General features: G+C 39.3%; 1 protein-coding gene across 4 annotated transcripts in view; it reads left to right on the top strand.

Annotated features, from left to right (window-relative positions):
• The first annotated feature begins 233 nt into the window (after positions 1 to 233).
• Positions 234 to 24,700, top strand: part of INTS6 (integrator complex subunit 6) — a 47,407-nt gene continuing 22,940 nt past the window's right edge. For 2 of the 4 annotated variants that reach the window (XR_015705084.1, XM_087758992.1), the window contains exons 1-4: positions 241 to 765; positions 1,035 to 1,112; positions 1,897 to 2,046; positions 21,366 to 21,455. Coding sequence is in view for 3 of the 4 variants with exons in the window: in XM_087758992.1 (XP_087615118.1) it covers positions 655 to 765; positions 1,035 to 1,112; positions 1,897 to 2,046; positions 21,366 to 21,455 (429 nt within the window). In the remaining variant the exon portion in view is untranslated. Of the gene's footprint in view, positions 766 to 1,034; positions 1,113 to 1,503; positions 1,639 to 1,896; positions 2,047 to 21,365; positions 21,456 to 24,700 lie in introns of those variants that run through there. The other 2 variants (XM_087758991.1, XM_087758994.1) reach the window with 2 other exon arrangements.

Here is a 24,700-nt window from a genome sequence, read left to right as displayed (position 1 = left end):
CCGCCACCACGCCTGCGCGGCGCCGCCGCTCCCCCACCGCCCGCTCCCTCAGCCGCTCCGGCCGCCCCACCCCCGGTGATTTGAATATGCTAACGAGGCGGTTAGGGAGAGCCCTATGGCGGGGCCGGGAGGCGGTCACGTGGGGCGGGGACGTGTCCCTCGGAGGCGGGCCCAGACCTGCCCAGGCTGCCTTAAAAGCGGGCGGCGAGCGAGGAAGCGCCTCAGTCAGAGAGAGAAAGTGCCGGGGTGGCGGGGCTGCGGCTGCTCCGCCCGAAACTTCTGAGTAACATCAACAGGGGGAGGGGAGGGCGGGCGGCGGTGGAGGAAGGTGGTGGGGGGGGAAGGTTAGCAGCAGCGCAGCCCTATCCGCCTCTCCCTCATAAACCAGCCTGTGTTGTCGGGCTGAGCAGGCCCCTCACACAAAGGAGGGCAGGGCAGGCAGGGCTGCCCCCCCTTCCCCCCCGCCTCGGCAGAGGGGCAGCGGGGAGGCGCCCTTCCCCGTGCAGAGCACTCACAGCCACTTACTCCTCTCCTGTCCCCCGTCTTCTTCTTCTTCTCTTCTTCCCCCCCTCCCTCCCACCCCGCCCCGCGGTTCTCCCCTCAGCCCCCCGCCCGCTGTCCATGTAGCCGCCCGGCCGCCGGCCCCTCCGCACTATGCCCATCTTACTCTTCCTGATAGACACGTCCGCCTCCATGAACCAGCGCACCCATCTGGGCACCACCTATCTGGACATAGCCAAAGGCGCTGTAGAGACTTTCATGAAGGTACCGGCTCTGCCTTGCGAGAGGAGGCGAGAGAGAGCGAGAGTGACTGCGCGGGGAGGGGAGGGGGAGGCAGGGCGCGGGGGGCTGCCTGGGCCGGGGGCGCGGGGCGAGGGCGGGCGGGCGGGAGTGCGTGTGTGTGCGGGCAGGGAGGGGAGGGGAGGGCAGGGCCGCGCCGGGCCGTGCCGTGCCGAGCCGAGCCGGGGGGGCTCCGGCGGCGCCGCCGCCGCCGCCTCTCGGCTCACCCTCTGCTTTGTCCCCCGCCGCCGCAGCTCCGAGCCCGCGACCCGGCCAGCAGGGGAGACAGGTACATGCTGGTCACTTTCGAGGAGCCTCCCTACGCTATCAAGGTAACCCCCGCTCACCACCACCCCCCGCTCCCGCCGCTCCCCCCTTCCCCCCCCCCCGGCCTCCTTCCGGCCCCTCCGCGCCGCCACGGGCCGCTGCCGGCGGCCGCCCCCCCGCCTCGCCCGGGCTGCCGGCGGTCCGGGGGAGCTCGGCACAGAGGGGCTCCGGCGGCGGCGGCGGCAGCGCTGACATCAACATGGCCGACATTTTTTCCCCTGTGTGGTGTGTGTGAGCAGCAATGAACTGTGGGGGATATTTATTCAAGTTGGGAGAAGTGACAGCAACTCCAAGGAGAGTTCAGCTGGGAAGGGGCGAGCGGGGGGAAGCAGCGACTGGAGCCCGGGGAGTCCGGAGTCGGAAGGGGACGGGACTTCCCACACGGCCGCCGGGCGGGGGGCGGCGCGCCGCGGGGGACGGGGGCGGCGGGCCCACATGACCCAGGACGCTGAACCTGTTGGAGGTCGGCTGAGAGCGCGGCAGGCTTCCATCTAGAACGGGCTGCGGGAGAGCCGCGCCAGCCGCTGTAAGGTCTGTGCATCTGTGACTTCACGGACGTTTGCCCTGTGGAACAAACCGAAAATCTTCCTTCGATAGACGGGGAGCTCTCAGGTTTAAGACAAGTACATATTTTCAGGCGTTATGGAACGACGCTAAATATTAGCAACTTCCGAGGTGTTTTGTTAGCATTTGTAGTGAGCTGCAAGCAGCAAGGAAGGCACTTCATAGCTTAACAGGAAAGCAAAGCTCGTATCTGGAGAATAAGTGTTCTCGCATTTCTTTTTTCAGGCTGGCTGGAAGGAAAACCATGCAACGTTTATGAATGAACTGAAAAACCTTCAAGCTGAAGGACTTACGACTCTTGGCCAGTCCCTAAGGACAGCTTTTGATTTATTAAACTTAAATAGATTAGTAACTGGCATAGACAACTATGGGCAGGTAGGTTGACTATTAATAGGCAGAAAAATCGTAAAACACAACCTTCCCAGAGACAACAATTAGCTAGTAGTCCAAAGTGTCATCTTCATGAAATACTCAGTATGGGGGCTTCTTCAAAAGTAAGCAGAGCCAGATAGTTCGAAGAAGTGCAGTCGCTGACTGTAGTTTGGTACCCAACTTTTTTTTTTTAACTTCAGTTATTCCTCAGTTTTTAAACTGTGATGTGGCCTCTAAGTTGACCTTCTCAGTTAAACTTTGCCTTTTTTTTGTATCAAGTCTATGCTTCAGAACCTTAGCTGGTGAGCCTGGTGGGGTCATGAAAACTTTGCTTTCTCTATACAGTGCTGTAGAATCAGTTAAGTACAGTTTGGGAGATGAGCCATTATTCTAACAACACTGCATGTCCAGAAGTACTGAATGGAGCACAACTTTTCCAAAACTCTTTCTTTCCATTGAGTTTACTACAACTTTTCTCTGCATACCTGTATTTTTATAAACCTGCCTGTTGTATCAGAGCCTTGAGAAGCTCTGCTTTTCTAGTGTCTATATTGCAGCTATCCCTTTGAAGCAGGACTTCTTTTTGGGGTGGGCCAGCATTCTCTTGCTCAGTAGTATGAGTTGCTAAAATACACAAACTCTAGGTTAAACATGTGCTTTAGGAAGCATACCCAGTTCTTTCTGGCACTGGATCAAATCCTGGATTTTTTTCACATAAAGGACATTATTAGTATTGGGCAAAGTATATCGTGTATTTTTCACGTGGGATGTACTAACTTGGTTCTCCCCTTCTCGTTTGTTGTTCTCATGTCATGCTCCCTCTGCTATCTGAGGATTAGTTACTGCTCTTGGTATTTAACAGGGGAATGTAGTTGTGAAAAGAAGTCCCCTTCCTCCCTCTCCCCTTTCCGGTCTAAGCAAAGTCTATGTGATAACATGCCATGTTTGTCTCGGAAGGAAATTTCTCTCTCTCATATTGCATTGTATGGCTTTGCCACTAGGTGATCAAGTGAGCCTAAACATTTTTAAAATGCCAGTTTAGTGATGAAACTTCAAAAAAAAAAAAAAGTGCTAGTTCCACACATGGTTATTTTTTTGTCTGTTACCATCTGCTGTCCTCTTATACATCTGTGTGCTAATCTTTCCCATTTTCTGATGTTTTTGTTTAGTTACATGAGTTATATGAAGCTTTTTTGAACACTTACCACTGTAGGCACACACACAAAATACTTGCTCTTTCCCATTGCTACTGATAATTATGAAACTCTAATTAAACCCATGTCAAACAATTTGCTCTAAGTGAACCAGCTGTGCTTAACTGCCTGATCAAGTGGGCAGTTGAGTTGTCATGACTGTTTTGACTCACTAGTAGTGTTCATTACTGCAAATAGCTGCTCTTTTGTCTGTGGAGCAATGACTTTTTCTTTGTTTGATCTGTTTTGGTTACAAGTCTCTCTCTGGGCTTGAACCCACCCTTGCTTATGCATGTTTTGTGCTGTGTTCCACATATGGAGCTGGCTGTTGAAGAGGTGTTCACATGTGCAGTCAGGTGACTCAATAGAAATTCTAACTCTTTTTAGTGTCCGCAAAAATAGATGAATATATTGTAAGTGCCGGGTCATCTGCTGCTGAAGTCACAGGTTCCCATTTTGTCCCTACTAATGAAAGCAGCGTTTTTTCATAAATCAGATCAAATTGTGGAGCACTTAACTGGTCCTTCAGTGCTCGCAGGATGAGATCCAGGGTGGTTAACTTTCCTCAACTTCACATTGGTCTTTGAGCACTATGTCACGTTATCCTGTCAACTTCCTATTGTTCATGTCTACTACCTAAAATTTGCTCAAGATGAATGGGTATTTAAATGTGCATGGTATGAGAAACTTACAAATTCAGGGTAATAAAAGTGATCAGAATGCTCAGTTGCATTTGAAATGATTTCCACTCAGAGCATAAAGTGCTGAGTCACTTTTTTTTTTAAAGCAGTTAACAATACTAAGACCATAAAATATTTGAGTAGTTAACTAAAATATAGCAGACAGATGTTTGAAGAGTGGTTATCGTAGAATGGGAGGAGGAGGTAATTTTACAAAAATGCAGCATTTAGGTGATGTTAGGTGTGGTATTACGTGAAGTAATAAATCTAAAATTTTATTAAGCTTTTCTCTGGAAAATTTCTCTGGCTTAACATCTTTTGACTGTCACGCTTAGTTTTTTGGTGTATTGACAAGCTTCGAAGATATTTGCTAAGATCCGCTTGTTTCACATGTATGAGTTGTAAAACAGATTTTTGGTTATACGTACAAATGACAAGACATGAATAGAAGCTTGATGGGATTGTCCGGTTATGTCATCCGACAGCGTAATGTCTTGTCCCCCTGCTGAGTATGAACTGTTTGTTTAAATGGCAGTGTGACTCACTATACTTGATTTCTTTCAAAGTAGACCAGAGTTCTCCATCAGCTGACTTCCTGAACAAGAGTGATGGCTGAATGGTCATTCTGAAATTGAGGAAAATCTCCTGCTTCGTATTTTCTTGCAACGTTAATGTTTGGATTTTTAATATGAGTATTTATCATATTACTTTTTCAGTAAATAAGCACTGACTCAGTTGCTCATGAAGATTGAGTTACCAAGTGTACAGCTGTATTAGCTGATCACAGTATCTCACATTCAGATCTTAAAGGGACACTGTCAACACATTTACTTCATCAAGAGCCTGAAAGATTTTTTTCATAAGCTGTTTCTGATACTAATGCTGTGGTATGGCTTTATAAACCCTTTGTCTTACCTAGGGTTGTTAGATTCACGTTTTTGTGAAGGTTTTTGTCAACAACAAAAGATTTTGGAAAGTACACATTTTAGGGTGACTATTCCTTTAATTTTTACAGCACTTTCAGATTGATAAATTCTGTGTTATAGTGCTTGAGTGCAATAATAGTTATATTTTTTTTCCCCTCATAGTATTCTTTGCTGATTAGGATAGCAGAAGAATGAGCCTTCTAATAGGGTGTCAGCTTTTAGCATTCACTAAAAATAGTGGTCCTCTTCACCTGCATTTTTATAGAAAGCTTAGGAAAAAATACAGGATTTGGATGCCTTCAGGAAGAAAGCAATTTAAACAGATTAAGTTCAGTCAGGGCTCACTGTCGTATCACACAAAACATTGTACTTCATTAGCCCAGTTTGTGCTTAGCTAATTGACTTCTCTTTGTCATATTTTCCCCAATTCAGCTTCTCCATTGTTTCAGGTAGTCTGAAATACCAAGCCTTTTACTAGCAGATTTTCTGTCCTCTTGGAGTGCACTCCTAAATCTTATAGCTATGGCCTGTTCAGCAGTACATGCATAGTCACAATTTATCCGAATAGTTATGAGTGAGGCAAACATGCAGCTGGTTTACAGTTGGTGGAAGGGTTAAATACTAATAGATGTTTTTCTCTTTCTGTGGAAACAGAAAATATGAAAAATGTAGCTATTATAATGCAGCAAAAATGTAAACAAATGGTTCAATTGAACCATCTACGTACTTAAATTATTTGCAGTTTGTAGTGAAGTTTCTAAGACAGAGTTCTGAATCTAAGGTAGGTAAAATGTGTACCAATGGTGTTTTGATACTCATGTACAAAGGACCGACACAGCACTGCCAAAATTTGAATCTGATGGATGTTTGAAATTGCTAAAGCTCTGATTCTCTGATAACCCTTGTTTCACCTTGCCTATTGTTATTTGCGTAATGAAGGTCTCTTACTATTTTTTTTCAGCAGTATTGCATAGAATGAGGTTTGAGAGGATAAAATGTACTTATCTGAGTGGATTTCAAAGTGGTTGAGTTGATGTATCACAAGGTATTTTTCCAAATTTTTTCAGGGTGAAATTTCATTTTAATATTGCGGCTAGAAACAGCGCTTTTCAATAACATAAGCTTTTTATGATCTTTTTATCTCACTAGAGTATCTTGCACATATTCTTCTTCATCGTAATTATTATTGATATGGTAAAACTGGCTTAGAGATGAGTTTGACTTTTAAACAAATCTCATGTAACAGAAGCACAGGCTAGCTTAGTTGTTTTGAAACAGAAAAGCCAACTATAATGCTTCTGTAATCCAGGTGGGCTTGGGATAGGTATTTTTCATTCATGGTGATGAATAAGGTGCTGTCTGGATTTAGACTAACACAAGAAAAACTGTTTTGATGACTTACCAGGCTGTGCGCAGTCTTGGCGAAAGCCTTTTTTCCTGCAGTGCATTTCACTTAGAAAAGCATAACTAAGAAATTTTGAAACAAACTAAAATCCAAATGGAATTCAACTGATTAAGAATATTTTTGGGAACTTAAAAATATGCTAAGGGCTGGAAAGACCTATTTCTGACCTGGAAGTTGGAAGGTGTCCTCCATATAACAGCATCGTTTTTAAACACTGCCTTTTTTTTTCCAAGGGTTTTATTCATACCACGTATGACCATTAAACAATCCATCGTATGTTAACTGCTACTTTATAGTTCTCTCTAAATGTATGATTAGACCCATTTGTAGCTACGGTAGCAGTATTGCTGATGTGTTCACACAGTAAAAATTAGTGTTGGTCTGTAGAGATCAGTGTGTTTTGCCATAGTGGCTTAAACACTATAGCATTCCAAAAACATGTAAATAGCGTACCTAGGAGATCCAGTCTAATTGTGCTTGTAGGCACACATCAGCTTTGTTTTTAAGTCACATCTTATAGACTGACTCCTTACTTAAGTGCTTATCTGTGTCTAAGATCTGCTGAGCTTAAAAAAACCCCAACAATCACACGTAGGAAATACTGTCCCCTAACATTGCATACATTATGCTTTTGCAGTGATACATTCTGTTTTCTTTAAATTGTTGAGCAGTTTTATTTTCCAGTTGTTTTTTGAGGGTTGTTACTGGATTTCCTTGCTTTCAAATGTCAAAATCCTTTGAGCATGACTTTTGTCTTGGCATTCTAGGGTCATAAACGCTGCACTGGAATGGCCTGTGTTGAGTGTGCATCCAAATTTGGAACCAAAGTTTAGGTTAGCATTTCCTGCTTTGTCATGCTGGCACGGTTGCACAGGCAGTTTGCTTCTCATGTTGGTAGAGGCAGAGGTTTGCGCTTCTAGAGCAGCTCTCCCATTCTCTTTTTTTCCCCCCTTCCCCAACAAAACCAAATGGGAGAATTTCAGGCAGTAGAAAACCGCATAGCAAGCATAAGCATGGTAATGGCAGAAATACATACAAGAAAGGATTTCTCATAGTCTCCTGTTTTCTGTGGAATAGAAATGATTTTAACGTAAACCTGTATGCCTGTTAATGTCAAAGCTCTATATGTGAGTGCTGGCGAAAGTCAATCTTTCTCACCTCTTATGTGATAAAATTAAGCGTATTCCTTCCAATTTATACTTTTTAGGCTGTAACCTTTAAGCATGCCATCTTGTCCTTTCTGGAAATGTTTGTAATTTTTAGTTAGTTTTGTTTGATAGTATCCTTTAATGAGAGCTACTGCAGGCATTGTTGCAAGTGTTTTTTCACATTGCGAGGTGGAACTGCGTGCCTTTCAGCCTTCCCAGAGCAACAAAGTTCACTGAAAGTCTCACTGATAATAATCACATCAGACTTAAGTGTTCTTAAAATCACTTGACAAGTTCTAATCCAGTACATTTTTTAAGAAGAATTTAAAAGTTAAAACAAGCTTACACAAAGTAGTTTATTTTTTCTGATGAAAATGATCTCATCAATCTGTTTCACTAGCAGAAAGATGTGAGATACTTCCTCGTGTTCTGAATATCAAGTATACTTTGAACACTTCGAATCTTTAAGTGCTCAGTATTTCAATAAATTTATTTGAAAGGGGCAGTGCCATAACATGCTCGTTGTGGCTTTGATTTTTAGAGGTTAGGTGAGCTCAGTCATGCTGCCAAAGCTTAAGCAGATGATACAGATGTCTGTCTCTGGCTGATATTCTTGGATTCACTAAAAAGTCATCAGAGAGAGTCCGTGGACAGTTAGGAGTACCAACATTTTCTCTCTTGGCTTGACTTTCTATCTGGAACAGTTTATTTGAACGGGTCATTATAGACTCCTTGGATATACTAGCTTTCTTTTTTGGGTGCTTAAAGGTATGTGTCCCACAGCTGAAGTATTCTTGTCTTTTTGAAATGTATTTGCACTTCATCACAGCCAATTGTCAGGAAGGCAAAGCAAATACATATAGATACAGAGCCAGGAGTTTGGTTATCTTGTGAATCTTAAGTATTTATTTCCTTCCCGTGTCTCCCTTGCTATGTTTGTTCTCTTTAAGCTTGTTTTCACTTTTCTTACTGAATAATTACATTCAGTCTTGGATTTCTGTTGTAGACAGTCCATATCTCTGAAGCTTGAAGGAAAGAACTGTTGTTTGTGTATGTGCCTGAATTTTAATTCAACTGAGGCTCAGTTGAAACTATGATTGTGTTGCTTGAGAGTCTTGCTTGCTGTTTCTTTTTTCTTGTACTTTCTGTACCTTTAACAACGTAGTGAGTCTTGTAGTTCATAGGATATTCCCATATCTGCATCTCGCACTTAAAAATCGTGTTCATGTTTCCACTTCATGTTGTGATTTTTAGCATCATAGTGTCTGGCCCTTTTTTCAAGTTGTTTTCACCTGTCGCTTATGCAGCAGATTGGAATTTCATATAATTTGTGAGCATTAGTATCTAGCTCATACAGAACTCTTATGAAACGTTCAGTTTGCATTGCATGATTATGGTGCTAATTTTAATTGTCCAAAGTGTAGACCAGTCTCATTTAAAGAAAAACTAGTGCTGCAGATAGGAGATAATGGTTATATGTGTATTTAGGATAAATCATTCATATGTATTAAAAGATGCTTTTTTTTTTAAAGTGGACTAGTCTGTGAGCCATAAGAGATTTCTGATGATCCTGTAGTATATTTCTGTGATGTCTACATAGGATTATCACATGTTCATGAAGTATTTTCTATGTTTCAGCATATTTTTACTATTATAATTCTTAATATTGACAGCAAATAGGATTTTGTGTTCTTTATTATTGCCTGTATATTTTATTAAAAAAAAAAATTGAAGGGATGTATTTAATCACTCTGGTACTGTAAAGTTGGCCCCTAATGGACTACATTTTTCAAAAATGTATTGTATAGGCAATTTCAGTCTTACATTAATGAGAAATCAAGTGTCTGTTATCTAAGCACCTGTTGTTTTCATTCTAGAGATAGTGTCTTTGCCTCAGTTAATTGATTTGCCCTAGATTACATAAATCTACAGTCCACTATAGATTCAAGCCTAAATTTTTTCCAGTGGGGAAACTAGGTTGGTACCTACAGCTGAATTAAAATAGACAGGTAGGAAGTTGCTGGCTGCAAGATATGATACTAACCTTAGTCAGGAACCTTGAATGACTGTGATTGGGACACTGAATAGATAAGACTTCTGGTTGTATGAGAGGACAAGAGGATTTGTCAAAATCTGGTCCTACTCTAGTTATTCTAATATGGGTGGTAAGTGTGGATCTTGCAGCACTGCAGTGGTAGATAACTAGAATAGCAGATAAATAAGTGCTGATTGTGTCTAACATAGTTCCATGGCTTTAACATCGGAGGTCTTTTAGAAGACTGATCTAGCAGGAACTGCAGAGCAGATGAGGTCTCTAGTATGGGGTTTTGACAGTGATTCAGGGACATAGGTATTGAAAATAATGCTTAATGTCCGGTTGTTGACTTGGCCAGGAAACTTTTACCCAAATGATCACATTTGGTGTCTGCTCAGTGTAGCCACTCCCATTTCCTCTAATTTATAGGGTTTTTTCCTATCTACGTGTAACTGCTACTTCTTGTGGAGAGCTGATTTCATCCAATAATAATGTTTGAGGATAAATTACCTGGATACATTGTGCATTTTGTCAGTGTCTCCTTGTGCCAAAAATCTGCATTGGACAAATCCAGAATATTTGTCATTGGAATCAATTTAGAGCACTGACTTTCTTTTTTCATGCTCAGCATAAAGAATGTGAGCAAAAAGTGGTAATCTCTTTCTTCCACCAGTATGCAGCCCCTGGGGCTTTGGATCCCAGAATGCCAACTTGATTGTATGCATCACTATATGTAAGACATATCCAGCCTAGCTGCCTACTCTGCTCCTGAACTTATAGCCTCTCATGTGCTCATAGTTGTGCCAAACTTGAAGCAAGTTGTGAGTGTGACTTCATGTAGTAAAATAAATTGGTGATTGCTTCAGATGCTTAATAAGCTGGACTGTAAACTGTAGTGGTTCAGAATCTGTTTTAAAAAACAGCTAAGTTGCTCCTGCTGTAGTGGTGATAAACTCTAGGAGAGAGTTGTGGGGCAGTTGTTCAGAAGAACTGCCTTATGTTCATGAGTCAATAAGCTACTTTCAGTCAGCTCGTCAGTACTCTGGATTGATAACCCCCCAAAAGGTAGGGAGAATTTTGTATACAACTCTCTCTTTGGCTTTTCACCTTGTGTGGTGTGGGGTTTTTTTGTTTTGTGGGGTTTTTTTGTTTGATTGGTTTTTGTGTGTGTGTGTGTGTGTTTTCCCTACTCAGTGTGCTGGTAACTGTGAAATTCCTTATGTTTCTCCAGTATGTGGGGAACAGAGGTCTGGCTTAGCACTGTGAATTGCACTGACTGAGCCAGGACCAGCTATGGAAAGTCATTGCTGTGAAGCAGAAAGGCTGCAGTAATTAGGGACTTGATCCAGGGCTTGACAAGGTCAGTTATTTTTGGAATAAAACATTCAGACATATTTTTAGGAAATATGACCAAAATCATCTTTAAACCCAAATTCTTTCGGGCTGACTTTGTTTGGTATGGATGATTATTTTAGCTTTTTTTTTTTCTTCCAAGTTTATAAAAGCTGAAATATAACCTATTTTTAGCAGCTTGCATTTACTATATTCCATCAAATAACTTTGGAAACCACCAGGATTTGTTGGTTGATTTATCCAATTTCAGATGATTCCAGTAGTGATTCATTTACTAATCTGTAACTAACTGATAAGGTGCATCTTTTTTTAAGGGACAGTTAGCATTACCTTAAAAATAAGGTACAGGTTGTGATCACAGTTGCTTTGCTGCTTATATATTTCAATTAATTTAATGTAAGGAAAAGTTAAAATTCTTTCTTTTTTGGGATTATCATATATCTGTCACAGCAGTGCTTGCACGTTTCAAATGTTAGTGGCTTTTTGTTCTTCTTCATTTCAATGCTGTTCTTCACTGTTTAGGTACTTGCTGGAATTCACGATATATGATGTCCATTCTATGGGTTATTTTTTTTGAGAATGTCACATAATAACAGTCATAAATTGTGAAAGATTCAAGGAGTGAATTGTTTTTGAAACTTACCAAGGACCTCATCTGAATTGGAGCACTTAGAAGTTAATCAAGAAGTTATCACTTATATAATATGTTATTTAGACCTCAATTAAATTTGTTCTTAGATGAAAGAGACAGGACAAAACTTTATACTAAACTGGCATTTTTGAAACTCTGTGTCGTAGTAATGTTGGGAACTCTCTGATTTAGGCACACGAAGACATCAATGTATCTTGGGATTTTAAGTTTGATGTCTTAGTAAATCCTACCATGTATTCATCGTTCCTTTATTGTTCAGCATGAACATAGTCTGAAAATGCTTCCTTGACACACATCTCTTCTGTTTTCACATGTGCACTACTCAATATGGAGATTTTATATTCCAAAGCGGTCGTCACTTGCATTGAATCTCCTGATTTTCAGGCTGCTTTGGGTTGCATTTTTGGTTTTCTTGCTGTTAGTTTGGGTTTTGTTCTTAACACAAACTTTTTCCATTCCAAAATGACTGAAGCTGCACAATTAAATAATCTTCCAGCAGTATGCTCGGTGCTAGACTTGGGAACTCAGAATGTGTAAAGTTATGAGCATCTATAAAAATGATACTAAGCACAGAGAATTTTTTGTTGCATGTTTCAAGATGGATATGCAATGAAATCATTGCCTATAGAACTCAAACTTGCAAGCTCAGGCAAAGCAAGCAGCTGATATGCTTAAATACATTTCTATGTTGTTTTCTTTTATTTTTTTTTTACATGGTTTGGTGTCTCTCTTGTTATGCAATGCAGATAGCTATTTTGTCTCTGTAGTATTTGTAGTTATAGTAAGTGATATCTGACTGGACCTTTGATTCTTGCTGTAAGGCTTCCAGACTGGGCTGGAAAAGTATAAGGTGACACGTTTTGAGCTTCAATAGTTAATTGAAGCCATAAATGGTTATTTTTTTAAAAAAGATTTTTTAAAAGAATGCTTAGGAGCAAATTACTTTTTCATTCCATTTGTTTTCCTAGATGCCTTAAATTTTGTTTTGTTAAGTGGAACTTAAGTAGCCCATGTTATGGAGGTAGCAGTTGTTTCAGGAATGCTCCCTTTGTATATTCTGTAACTGGTGTGCTGAGGAGTTTTAATTTCTGTCTTGGCTTTAGGAAAAGTCTGCTGTTGTATTTGTGTTCTGCTTTGAAAACCTTTTGCTCACTGTTTCTTTTGTTTGTTTTTTTATCAAACCTGCAACTAATTTGTTCCAGTCACCTGAAATACAGAAAGCTTCAGCTGTACCACTGGATCAGTGTCCTAACTGCATGTGCAAAAATCGCTTTATCTACTGCTAATCTGTAATGCCAGTAAGGGATGAAGCAAAAACCATGTAACTAAAGAGATGAAGCAAAACCGATGTAACTACATTGTAATCTTCCATAGACATTGCAAATGCTCTCTACAACTACCTGAAAGGAGGTTGTAGCCAGGTGGGGGTCGGTCTCTTCTCCCTAGTAACAAGTGATAGGACAAGAGGAAACGGCCTCAAGCTGCGCCAGGGGAAGTTTAGGCTGGATATTAGGAAAAACTTCTTCACTGAAAGGGCAGTCAGCGTTGGAACAGGCTGCCCAGGGAAGTGGTTGAGTCCCCATCCCTGGAGGTATTTAAAAGCCGGGTAGATGTGATGCTTGAGGACATGGTTTAATGGTGGACTTGGCAGTGCTAGGTTAATGGTTGGACTCAATGATCTTAAGGGTCTTTTCCAACCTTAATGATTCTATGATTCAAATAAGAAACTGTGATTAGTGCATGTCTTGGGCATCGGAGTAACTCTTAAGGATTTGTAATGTAGTTAACTAAAGAATTGTCTAGGACATGAAAAATTACTTTGCCTATAATAACCTTGCTGTAGCCTATAGCACAGGACAGCTGTACACAGCTGAATTTAGGTTTTGGAGTTTCCTTACCTCATGGAGGAAAGGTCTTTCATGGCAGCCATCCTTACTGCAAAATCATTGCCATTAATACCCTGACTTTCAGAGTGTGAATGAGTGCAGGAGAAATCATGACTGCTTAAACAGCATTTTCCATTTCCTTGGGGGAAAAGATGGTGAGTTAATGGAAGCATGAGTTCAGACTTTGATAAATTCTAGTAGACTTTCTTAAAATGCTGTTTTTAAGGTCTTCTCCAAAAGATAAAATGATTTGAGATAGTATTGTATCTTCGCTTCAAAAGAAAAGGGAGTGTGTGTGGAATACAGTTGAAGTTTGTGGCTGAGTCTTCCGAAAGATGGGCAATCAGCAGCAAAAAAGGGGAGAAGTGGAATAATACTGTGTGCTGTCCCTTATGTCCGAAACCGTGAACTGTTGGATTAAACATAGAGTTAGATCAAGAGATTAGGGTTCAGTGACTGATTACTTCTTATTTTTACTTACACAATCATTTAGGGTTTTTTAGGTATACATAGTTTTAGAAAAGAAGTATTTACCTGTTTGTATGTATTTTGAGATAGTATTCCAACAGAGCGTGCCTCATGTATGAGGTGATTGAGTAACGAGATAAACAAGGATAGATTTTATTAACTTGTGCCCCCTCTGCTGGCTAGTTTTCCAATTACAAAGTAAAAATACAAGTTTTCATAGGTGAGGTACTCCCTCATATGCTATTTTGGCCAAACCACAATTTATAAAAGTCCCTTGTATGGGGGTAAAACTGCAATGAAAACCATGTGAGCCCTAAATTGTGAGAGTTGGTGGTGGTGTTGAGAGTTGGTGTTTTCATAGTCCATAGTTATTGTCATGGGCTCAATCAAGACTCCTTCAGCATTTGTCAAACCTGTTTCTTTCCCTCGTCCCTCAGTCGAAGAGATTTGGTGTTTTTACCCATCCCGTGTGTGTATATTGTTTCATATATGGAGGAACTAGATCTTTATGGTTCTTGGGACTATAGAGGACTACACTTTGAGTTTCTAAAACCTGCTACTATCATCTGCATTTCTGATAGTAGTTGCTTTCCCTTCAAGATGTGGAGCACTCTTCTTTTGGGTGTAGTAAGGGGCTCTCTCAAATGACCTTTAACAGGTGATTAATTTACCTGTGTTCTTCCTAAAACCTGTCTTTGATGGTGAGGTGGTATTCCCAGCTGCCTAGCATGAAGGGGAGGTAGACCATAAGTCCTCCCATCTTGGATACTGCAGGGATACCTAAAAGGTTTCAGTGTTATCATAGAGAATGTATGTCCGTACTGCAGATGTTTGTGGATTAGAGCTAATGGTAAGGGTCCTCCTGCTGTCCTGCAGCCCTTTCAGAAAAACACTGGGCATTTTTTCTTGGTGGTAGTGTAACTGCCGGAATAGTGTTTCATTTGGTTGTTCCATAAGATTCCAATCTGTGACCAACCTGGCATCTATCTTTGCCATTAATCAGGCATCAAGGGAGATTTCCGTTTTATATTAAAATTTCTTTTATGGCTTGAAAACTTAATAACAGCCTTCAAAACACACATATCCTCTGTAAAACTCAAACTGGTTAGTGTAGCTTTCATTGAACTTTCTTCTGAGGCTTCTGAAAGTGGTCTTCAAATACATCAGCTGTACAAATATCTGATCATCATCTAGTAAGACAGAATTGCTACCACTGCAAAACTGCATCATGTATTTAATAATCAACATCATCAAGGGAATTTATCAAAATCTCTCAGACAGCAAAACAGAGACAAGTTAGCAACTTTGTGCGTGAAGCCTGGCTTGTCAGAGATCTTAATCCTGTACAGAATTCCAGAATGTTCTTCAGCTCTTCCTCATTCAGCCTGAAATCACAGAAGTCTCTCTGATGCTTAAGGGGTTTCCATTCATGGGGTTACTTGCTGTTCTAAAACAGCCGTAACAAACTTAAATATGGTTTCAAAGCTGTTTTTATCATGCAGGTTCAGTCACCTAGATAACACCATGATGCAGCTCAGAGGTGCTGTGCTTTTCAGTCTGGCCACAGAATCATGGAGCTCTTGTGGCATATCCCGTGAGAAGTCAGATTTATGAAAGCTAACATTGCAGTAGAACCCGACTGTCCTTGCTCTTTTTCTCCGCAGCATATTCTTCCTTGCGTTCTGATAGATCACAGAATTTCATAGTGTGTTTGTGCTAAATATTAATTGAGATGCAGCATAGCTTCATCTGGGAAAGGTTCCACTTAAAGCCATTTTGCTTCTTATCAAGTAGTAGGAAAGAATTTACTAATCTACTGAAGCAGAAAGCTCGTTCATTCCGGAGTACTATAGTGTGTATGCATATATGCATGGTTATGGTGCACGTCTACATGCATTTGAAAAAATCTTGAGGGTGAAGTAGTTTTTGTGAAGAGTTACATTGCCAGTTATGAATTCACTAAAATACTGCTCTGATGCCAATGTATTCAGCTGTGTTTGTGACTTGGGAAACAGTTGTGTGAATGCATAAAATACAATTGATTCTATAGGTCTTCACAACTATATTGATTGGGTCTGCAGGGAAATAGAAAATAGTCAAAGTTGCTGAAAATGCCAGTGGGGCAAGTAAGAAGTTGCACAAGATGCTACAGTTCCTATGTAGCTGTCTATCAGAGCATAGAGCAGTTGTTAAATACCTCTGTGTACTTGATGGGTAGTGTTGTGTCTTGAGAAATGAAGGGGAAAGTCTCTAATGTTAAATTAATGTTTTAGACATTTTGTGATTTTGTTAAAGTGTAACTGAAGTTCCTAAGATACAAAAACTAAGTGAGAATTATGATGGATTTGGACCATCTGTTTTAGTTTGTTGAAATTCAAGCTCTGTATTTTGGTATTTTTTAAGCTGTTATCAGTTAAAAAAATAGCTTTAAAGCTAGTAATTTTGCCGTCATTCTGACTTTTAGATTTCATTTTAAACTATTGTTCTTGAACAATGGTTGCTCACAGATTCTCATGAGCATTTATAAGAATCTTGACCTTTTAAATTCTAAAAAACCTGATTGAATTGAAAAAACTGATAGTGGACTTTTGTATTTCCTGGTCAGATGACTAAATTTACTGGCAGTTAGGGCTGATACTTCTGAAAATAAAAAGGCTCTGCTGAGATAATATAATGTATGACGGATGTGCGATACAACTTCTGCTAAATTTTGTGATTTACTGAAATGAAAGCGTACCTTTTAGACATTTGATCATGATCTGAAAATGAGTTTTTTTCCAGCGATTAGTAACGTGTTCTGTTAAAAAATATGCACGTTATTTCAGTTTACTTTTATTTTCAACTTCTAGCCTTTCTTGGGCATGAAGCTTTTGTACTGCTAAACACTTATTTCTTTTTATAGTGGTTGCTTGTTGAACGTGTAATTTTTAATCTCTGACTTGGTGGTTTTTTTGGTCATGTTTCTGCCTCAGCTATTAAGTTTTTCAACACTTCTGACTCTGAAATTAATATTTAAATGTGTGCATTGAGATAACAGTAGTCTTAAATCAATTTTCTCTTACTGCATGTATAATATTGTATGCTTACACATCTAAAGGTCACAATAGCTCTTGAATTGCTTTACCTGGACACTTTGAAAAAGGAAAGAAAAAATAATCCATGAATGTATTAGTCATGCTGAAAATGGTTGCTGAGCTTGCTTGCCTATGAAAGTGAATTCTTAGTTTTGAGAGTCTTAACCAGACAATAATGTGTCTTGATAATTTGATACCCTTCTGGCTGGATCTGAGGCTCCCTCTCAAACATTGTGCAAGCTCGTGTGGGCTGGCTGTGACCCCGTGTGAGCGGCGTGGAGCTCAGTGGTGCTCACAGCTCTCTATTTGTTTTGTATTATCTGAGCACAGAACTGCTTCAGCTGGAGACTGAAGAAATGGCAACCGATGTAACCGAGTTGCTTTGTGATTTGGAACAAATAGTCGTTAAGCTGTCAAATTGTTCAAAAGAATGCCTGTTGTGTAACAGATAAGTTAGTTTTAAGGCTTTGAGTCTCTTGCTTATTCCATTTTAGCCTAGCAAGATTGCCCCCGTATTGATGCTGGTTTTTAAATAACTTTCTTCCAAAAAGAGGTGTGTGGGGTTTTTTTGTCTCTTTGGTGCATATCTGCCCTGGAAAATGGAGATTGTAGGTGAATGAAAAAGCCCGCCTGTACCACATTTCCATACTTGGTGGCTGAACTGGATGATTAGCATTAATACTTCAGGTGCTTCTTCCTTAGTACTTTTTTCACCACTGCTAGGAACCTTCAAAGGGAGAAGCGTATTTTTGAAAAGAATTTGCAGTCAGGTGACTCTAGCAGCTCATTTGGACTGAAAAGGATATCAAATGAGGCAATTTGCCTACATGACGCAATTAGCTGAAGTCCCCGTGGGAGCTAGTTGCCACTGAATTTTCAGCCAGAAACATAAGTAATGTTTAGTTTTTCCAAAATACTTTTTTATAGGCAAATCTATTTAAAAATAAGAGTTTAAAATAAAACTTAAATAATTTTCAATTTACTGTAGCCTGACTAGTAAATTGGGACTCAAACTTGCAGCAGTTTAAATATAGCTGTTGAGTTTCTGGACTCATTTAAGTGTTTATCCACTATCAGTGGTTATAATCTGTCTGAAAACAGATAACGCAAGAACAGAAGTATCTTTGCTTGTGTGCTTGTTAGGATAGGCCTAGAATAGAATGCTAGCTGAAATGGAGAGTGATGCCCTTATGTTTCCCAAGGTATTGGTACTGAGGCCGAGTTGATCTTTACCCTACTTACTTGGAGAACTCAGGGTTTCACACTTTCTATCTTTGACTCTCCTGTGTGGGAATGTAAGATGATACTAAAATTAGCTGCTGGATTATTTTTCTTTTGAAATGAACAAAACCTTGTGGTGATTAGTTAGTTGTCAGAGCAAGTTGTAAACAGGCTTATTATTTACACCTTGGTATGCTGAGCTGATTTCCAGTGCATTTCAGCATACCTGTAAGCTGCCAACGAGCTGGCAGCGTACGCTCTGTCACTCACTGTTCCACCACGTAACTAAATTGAGCTGTGCTGAATCCATTTCCTATGCGTTCACAGTCAATGGTATTACTATGTATTTTGAAGAATATGATATTTCTAAGATATGTAAATTCATAGTGTTTTATTTTAATAGTACATTTCTAAAGGAAGCGAAATAGATAATAATTTTATTAGATTGAAATAAAGTTCTAAAATGGTAATTGACAAAACTGCTGCACTGTATTTAAAAAAATCAGTAAGTGTAAGTCTTCTGGAATTTCATTTTGCCAAATTTACTAAAGCATCTCTGAATTTTGAAAGCTTATATAAATAAGAGGGTTTTTTTTTTTAGGAATACCTGACTTAATACTGGTTTTGTATGCCTTGCTATAGCTAAGGTGAAGAGTAGGGTCAGAAGAGTCAGTGGTGTTCTTTAAGAATTAATGACATGGAAATTTTTAGTCAAAAATAATAAACCTCAATAATAGACATTTTATCTGAAATTCTTCCTTGATATATTCTAATTATGTTTCTTGTTCTTCAGGTGGAATGTAGATACGCATTTTGTGTTTCTAAATTGCATGGAGCTGTGAACCTAAGTGCAACTGAGTGAACTCAGCTCCGTTCACTTGTCTTTAAATAATTCAGTGGTGAATGGTGTACTCTGTGACTTGATTTCATAAATTCTTTCTAGAAAGGGTAATACAGCTGTATTGATGAGTTGGTGAACTCGAGATTACTGTATTTTCACAACCTGCCAGTGAAGAAGAGATTTCAAGGGAAAACTTTCCCTTATTACTTAAACAGGTGTGAAGTATTCTGTTACACTGCACTGCTAGTGTTTCCACAGTTATCCTGTAGATGATACATGTAGAAAGGTCAGTTACTTTGTCTTTGGGGTCACAGAGTCTCCAATCAGTTGTTACTCTGGCTACAAATGAACATTGTTCTTGTTCTGGTAAAAACCGATTTTTGCTTTTGTAAATATGATGCTATATGAGTTGATTCTTGACTTAGTATGTCGGTGATCATCCATTGTACAGGTAAAATGCTTGTGAAATGATAAAAGATTGACTGGAGATGAAGTAATTTCTCCCTCAGACATTTTTCTGGGGGGTACCTCAAGCTTAGAATCTCTTATTTCCTTCCTTATAATTTCATAATCATTCTGAGCCCAAAGTGTTTAAATTTAAGGCTTAAATTTTAGATGGGTAAAATTGAGAAAGATTGTAGTTGAGGTACACAAAAGTGTTTAAGATAATGTGAGGATATCTGGATAAGAGGAGTTGTCAGAGACTAAATTTTTAATACTTATATTTCAAATTGGATCAGAGTATTGACCTAAAGAGCATGGCTTATGGCATTCTAAATCTAAAATCTTGTAATTTTTATTAATTGTCAATTAATTTTTACAATCATTTATTAGCAATAGGATTAAAGTATTTTTATGCTGAGTATTCATGAGAACAATATCCTTTTCCTCTAGATAGAAACCCTTCTTTCAATATTGTTTCAGTGCAACGTAATTAGCTTCCAGCTGATGTTTTGTAGTTGTGGCGAACTACTAGTTGGCAGAATAATATACCATAACTGTTCTTCAGAATTAAATAAGGCTACATATTCTTAGGAAATTATTTTAATTAAAATTGATGGTATTTTAAGAGTCCTTAAATTCTTTTGAGTAATTGTTTAAATTGGATTATGAACTAGCTTAGCTTTTGTGGGAGAGATTGATCTTAACTGTTTAATTTTATTTCTGCATATTTTTTGTTCGTAGTAATGGTATGCTATTTTAAAAGAAAATTTTAGGATTTTCACTAAGGTTTGAGAAAATATTGAACAAATAACTTTTTAATTTTTCTGTTAGCATATAGTAAATTAAACACTAAACGTGGTGTTGCCGCTTCAAACTGGACACCCCTCATCAAATATATTTAAAATTGTTAGGTGATATTGCTGTTCTAAGCACACAATCAGTAGATGATCCTTTATATTAAATGGGTTCTAAAAAAATGGATTTGAAAGATCTTTTTCTTAAAACCTATTAGTTCTTTTAGAGAAAATTATAAGCATTCATGAGATAGTTTGTCTTTATAAGCAGAACTAGGCTATGGGTCTACTTTTATTTTGTCTTTATTGTTTTATGAAGAAGAAAAATGAGACCTTAAGCTTGGCAATAGGAGAGTGGGACCCACTAAACAAAAGCTTGTTGTGGCTTTTATCCAGTCCATCTTTAACCCTAGCTAGAGTGGAATATGCTACTTGTTCTTGGAGTTGCCATGTGGATGGACTGCTTTGGGATCCTCTTTTTCAGGAGGGACAAAAGGCTCCTAGCATACCCGCAGTAGGAGAAGGAAATGCCAGTAGCAAACCAAGTTTTTTTTGTTACAGCTAAACTAGTTGAATGTCTTGGTGGGATCACAGAATGTCTTACCTCATATATGTTTCTATCTTAAATGATTCATATAGAAAGTTTATCTACTTTTCAAGTATTTGTTTCTGAAGTAAGTCTTGCTTGCATGGTTGAATCACCTTGGTCAAAACATAACCGGTACTATTCATGTCAGGGTTTTCCTTAATACATAGTGTATTAGTTCTTAACTCGGGGATCATGATCACAAGGTACTCTGTAAATGCTTTAGTTGGTCACACAGTAATTAAGTCATGCATAAAATCAGCCCTGGAATAGGGGAAGTTGGAAGTAACTCTGGTTTAAACAGACAGATGCTCCTCTGAACAGCTGCTAGTTTGTCAGAATACTGCAGTACACATTGTTCTTGAAGTCCTATGTTAACCATTTTTGCCATGTTTCTGTATGCATTTATTGAATACAGATATATTAAGTGTGTAGCTTTACGTGGCCTAACTGCAAAAAGACTCAAAAACCCATAGCACTGTACTATATAGTACATGAGAATAAATACCTCAGGCCTCATTGTTTTGTTGGTGGGTAGCAGTGGCCATTTAGTGACTGAACAGAAGCTTACAAATTTGTTACAGCATTTTAAATGAAATTGCTTTTTTTCCCTTAGGGACGAAACCCCTTTTTTCTGGAGCCAGCAATAATTATAACAGTTACTGATGGAAGTAAATTAACTACTACCAGTGGGATACAGGAAGAGGTAAGATCTGACCTCTGTTTACAATGATGTGTACTAAATGTTGTGTTAGAATACTGTTTACAGTAGGAGCATAAATGACGCCTCAAAAATATGCTCATTATTAGCTTAAACTTGCATGTTTTTTCCTTTTAATTTGAGGTAATTTTATGTAATAGTGCTACAAAAATCTGAATAGCTCATTTTCCTTGTCACATGTGACAGAAGCACATAGTACAACTGTTGGCCTGTTTAGTAGACTCAGTTTGCTATTTCTATCCAGGGAGTTCATGGCTTTTCAAATATGTTAACAGAAGAAATTGATTTCTGTAAAGCATGTATGTGTTTAACTGGTCTAGATAGAAAATCTTTATGTATAGACCCAAATTAACGTAGTGATTTTCCAAAGGATGTGGCCGCTAGGGAGTACATGAAATACATACTTCTTTCACACTGGGCTCTTAAAGTGATTATAATCAAATCAGTAGCGTCCTTATAATCCAAGATAAGAGCTGAAGAAATGTATTTCAAATTAAATCTGTAGAGCAGTTTAAAACACCAGATCCTAATATACTGGAGTACCTGCTCAGACATCTGACAAACTCAGAGCTATAGCAAATGCTGAGGCATTGAACTATTTTAACTTACTGGCCATTTTGAATTCTTTCCTTAAAAAGGTGGAAGAGGTCACTAGGGATAGGGTTGGTCTGACCAGCTCAGTAGTAAAAAAAACAAACAACAACAAATCCCTAAGCTCATTCCCTTTTCAGGGAAAAGGTTAATATCCAAAGGTCTGTCCTAAAGCTTAAGGGGAGGATTCAGACTTTCCTGTGTGGTACACCACATTTGACTGTACAGATTAACTTGTCATACATCGCTGTTCATTAGGTACTCGAATTTCTCCTAATGCTCTATTATATTGCATTCTTACAGCACTTACAGAAGTTGTTTGTATGGAAGGTGGTATTTGAGCATTTTTGTAATGTATCTGACTTAGAGGAAGAAAGTTAAATGACCTCATAATTCAGTGTGGACTACTAACAAATAGCCATAGCCAGTAACAGAAAGGGAGTGCCTGGACCCATGATACCAAGTAGGTTGTCTGTATAAAACTTCACTTTCATCATATTTTTTTACCTAATAAGCTATTTTCAGCTTAACGGAGTGATTGATTTGGTGTGGTGCAAAATACTGAGTAGAATAGCAGCCTCATATTTACAGTGGTTGCCAGTGAGCAAGTGTTAATTCAACAGAGGGTAGTGTGACACTTTTAGAGCCTTCTACCACATTTAGTGCTGTTAGCTGTTAACTGGTTTTTTTGTTGGTGTTGTTTTTTTTTTTTTTTTTTTTAAGAGCTAATTGGGTAACCACTTAGCTGTGTAAATCGTTTCTTGAGGAGAAGCAACTTCTCTGCTGTCAGATGACTAACTTGTAAAATCAGACATTGACATCCTGGAGTGAGGGATACCAAGATGCTCAGGGGGTGAAGCGAATGATATCTGGGTAGAGGCTGAGAACTGGGTTTGTTCAGTCATTAGAAGAGAAGCCTGTAGGGGTGAGGGCTATCTTACCACCATCTGCAACAACTTAATGACGGAGGGAGCCTGGCTTTTCTTGCAGGTGTACAGGGCTGAGATGAGAGGCAACAGCTGCAAATTGTACCTTGGGAAATCCTGATTGGATATCAAGAAAAATTTTAGCTGTGCGGGTGATTGAACACTGGCATAGGTTGTCCAGTGGTTGTGAGATTGCCATTATTGGAGATGCTCAAAACTGAGTTGGACAAGGCCCTGAGCAATCAGAAGGCTCTGGACTGTATAACCTTCACGTGTCCCTTCTAATATACACAGTTCTGTGATTCTACATTATGTTTTCTTTCATCTTGTTCATTTATCCAAAATGATTTAGGTAAGAAAACTCTATTGGCTGTCATGAGCTCCTTTTCTTTCAGCAAGAGTCAGGATTTTTTACAGTCAGTAAGTTTTTTGTGTTCCTTTTTCTTCAAATTTCCTTCAAATTTGGTCACACATTCACATCTTTAAATTGTAACTTATGTTGAGAAAATGGGTTTTCTGGTGGCTGCTTCAATCTACTGAATTTAGGCTTGGCTCATGAGCGGTGCTGACTGATAAGTGTGCACTATGCCCAGAGTTTTAGTGTCATGATCATGACATTGGGCCAGATTTGACACTTACATGATTTGATGATTGTTAAACTACATTCTAGAGATGCAGAATCTGCTCTACTAATGATAGTGAACTAATGATTTCTTGGTAAATGAGCAAATTTAAAGGCATTGCCTTGTGGAGGAACTGAAAATGACCACTGCTCTTACTTCCTGCAAGACAAAATGCAGGAGTGCATTTCTTTGAGTGTTCTTTCGTATGTATTTACAGGGTATATATTTCATACTGAGCAATGGATATGATTTTTGTCTCTTTTGCCATAGCTGTACCAGTAGGAACATCCATACTGTCAAAGAGCACAGGAACAAAGCATCCAAGGGTGCTTCTGTCTTTCAGGGATGATCTTTTGCTTTTGTCAACATGTCCTATTGATCAGATTTTTTCTTAGTGTAGCTTGAGCGTCCTTTACAGTTGTGTCTCAAGTTGGACATGCAGAAATGAAGCAGAATTAATATGGTAACAGCACGCTGGAGATACAGAAGTCCATTATTGCTTTTCTGTTCAATAACAAAGATTTTCAGTCACTTTCAAATGTCTTTTCTGTTCTTTGGGTTTGACTTTGGAGAGGCTTTTCAGAGTTTGTGTTGGAAGTGATCATATCCCACTGGCTATGACAACAGTGTTTTTACTTCCTGTGTAAAGTTCTTATCATGGACTAAGGCAGTATATTTTTAGTTCTTTTAAAACTTATGTATAAGAGAACTGATAGAACGTTGTTTTTGGAAAGCCTGTGAAGCCAGCATGAAACCTGGAGGCAAGTTTTCTCAAAGCTTTATCATTCAGGTGAACTTTGCATTCTTACCAATGAAGTCAGCTTTGTCACTGTGGGAACACTTTCATTTGCCCTAGTGTGAAGCAGTCAAGCTTAAACCCTGTTTCAGAGCTCTTGCTGAATTCTTCAGATGTCCTGTTCCTTTGTGGAATTTAATATGGGTTTTGCAGATAAAGAGTCTTACCCATTCAGCACTACCTTGTTTCTGATGGATGTGGTTCCTCAGACTGAAGACAGAAATGATGCAGTCTATGCAATTATCTCCACCAGCACAAGTTAATATAATTTTCAGTCCTGTCCCTTCTGGCACT

The sequence above is a fragment of the Nipponia nippon genome, unplaced genomic scaffold, assembly GCF_047370975.1.
Source record: "Nipponia nippon isolate SJK-2023a ecotype South Korea unplaced genomic scaffold, ASM4737097v1 scaffold_2, whole genome shotgun sequence".
NCBI lineage: Eukaryota > Metazoa > Chordata > Aves > Pelecaniformes > Threskiornithidae > Nipponia > Nipponia nippon.
The sequence above is the reverse complement of the archived record's forward strand: the minus strand, read 5'-3'. Positions and strand labels throughout refer to the sequence as shown.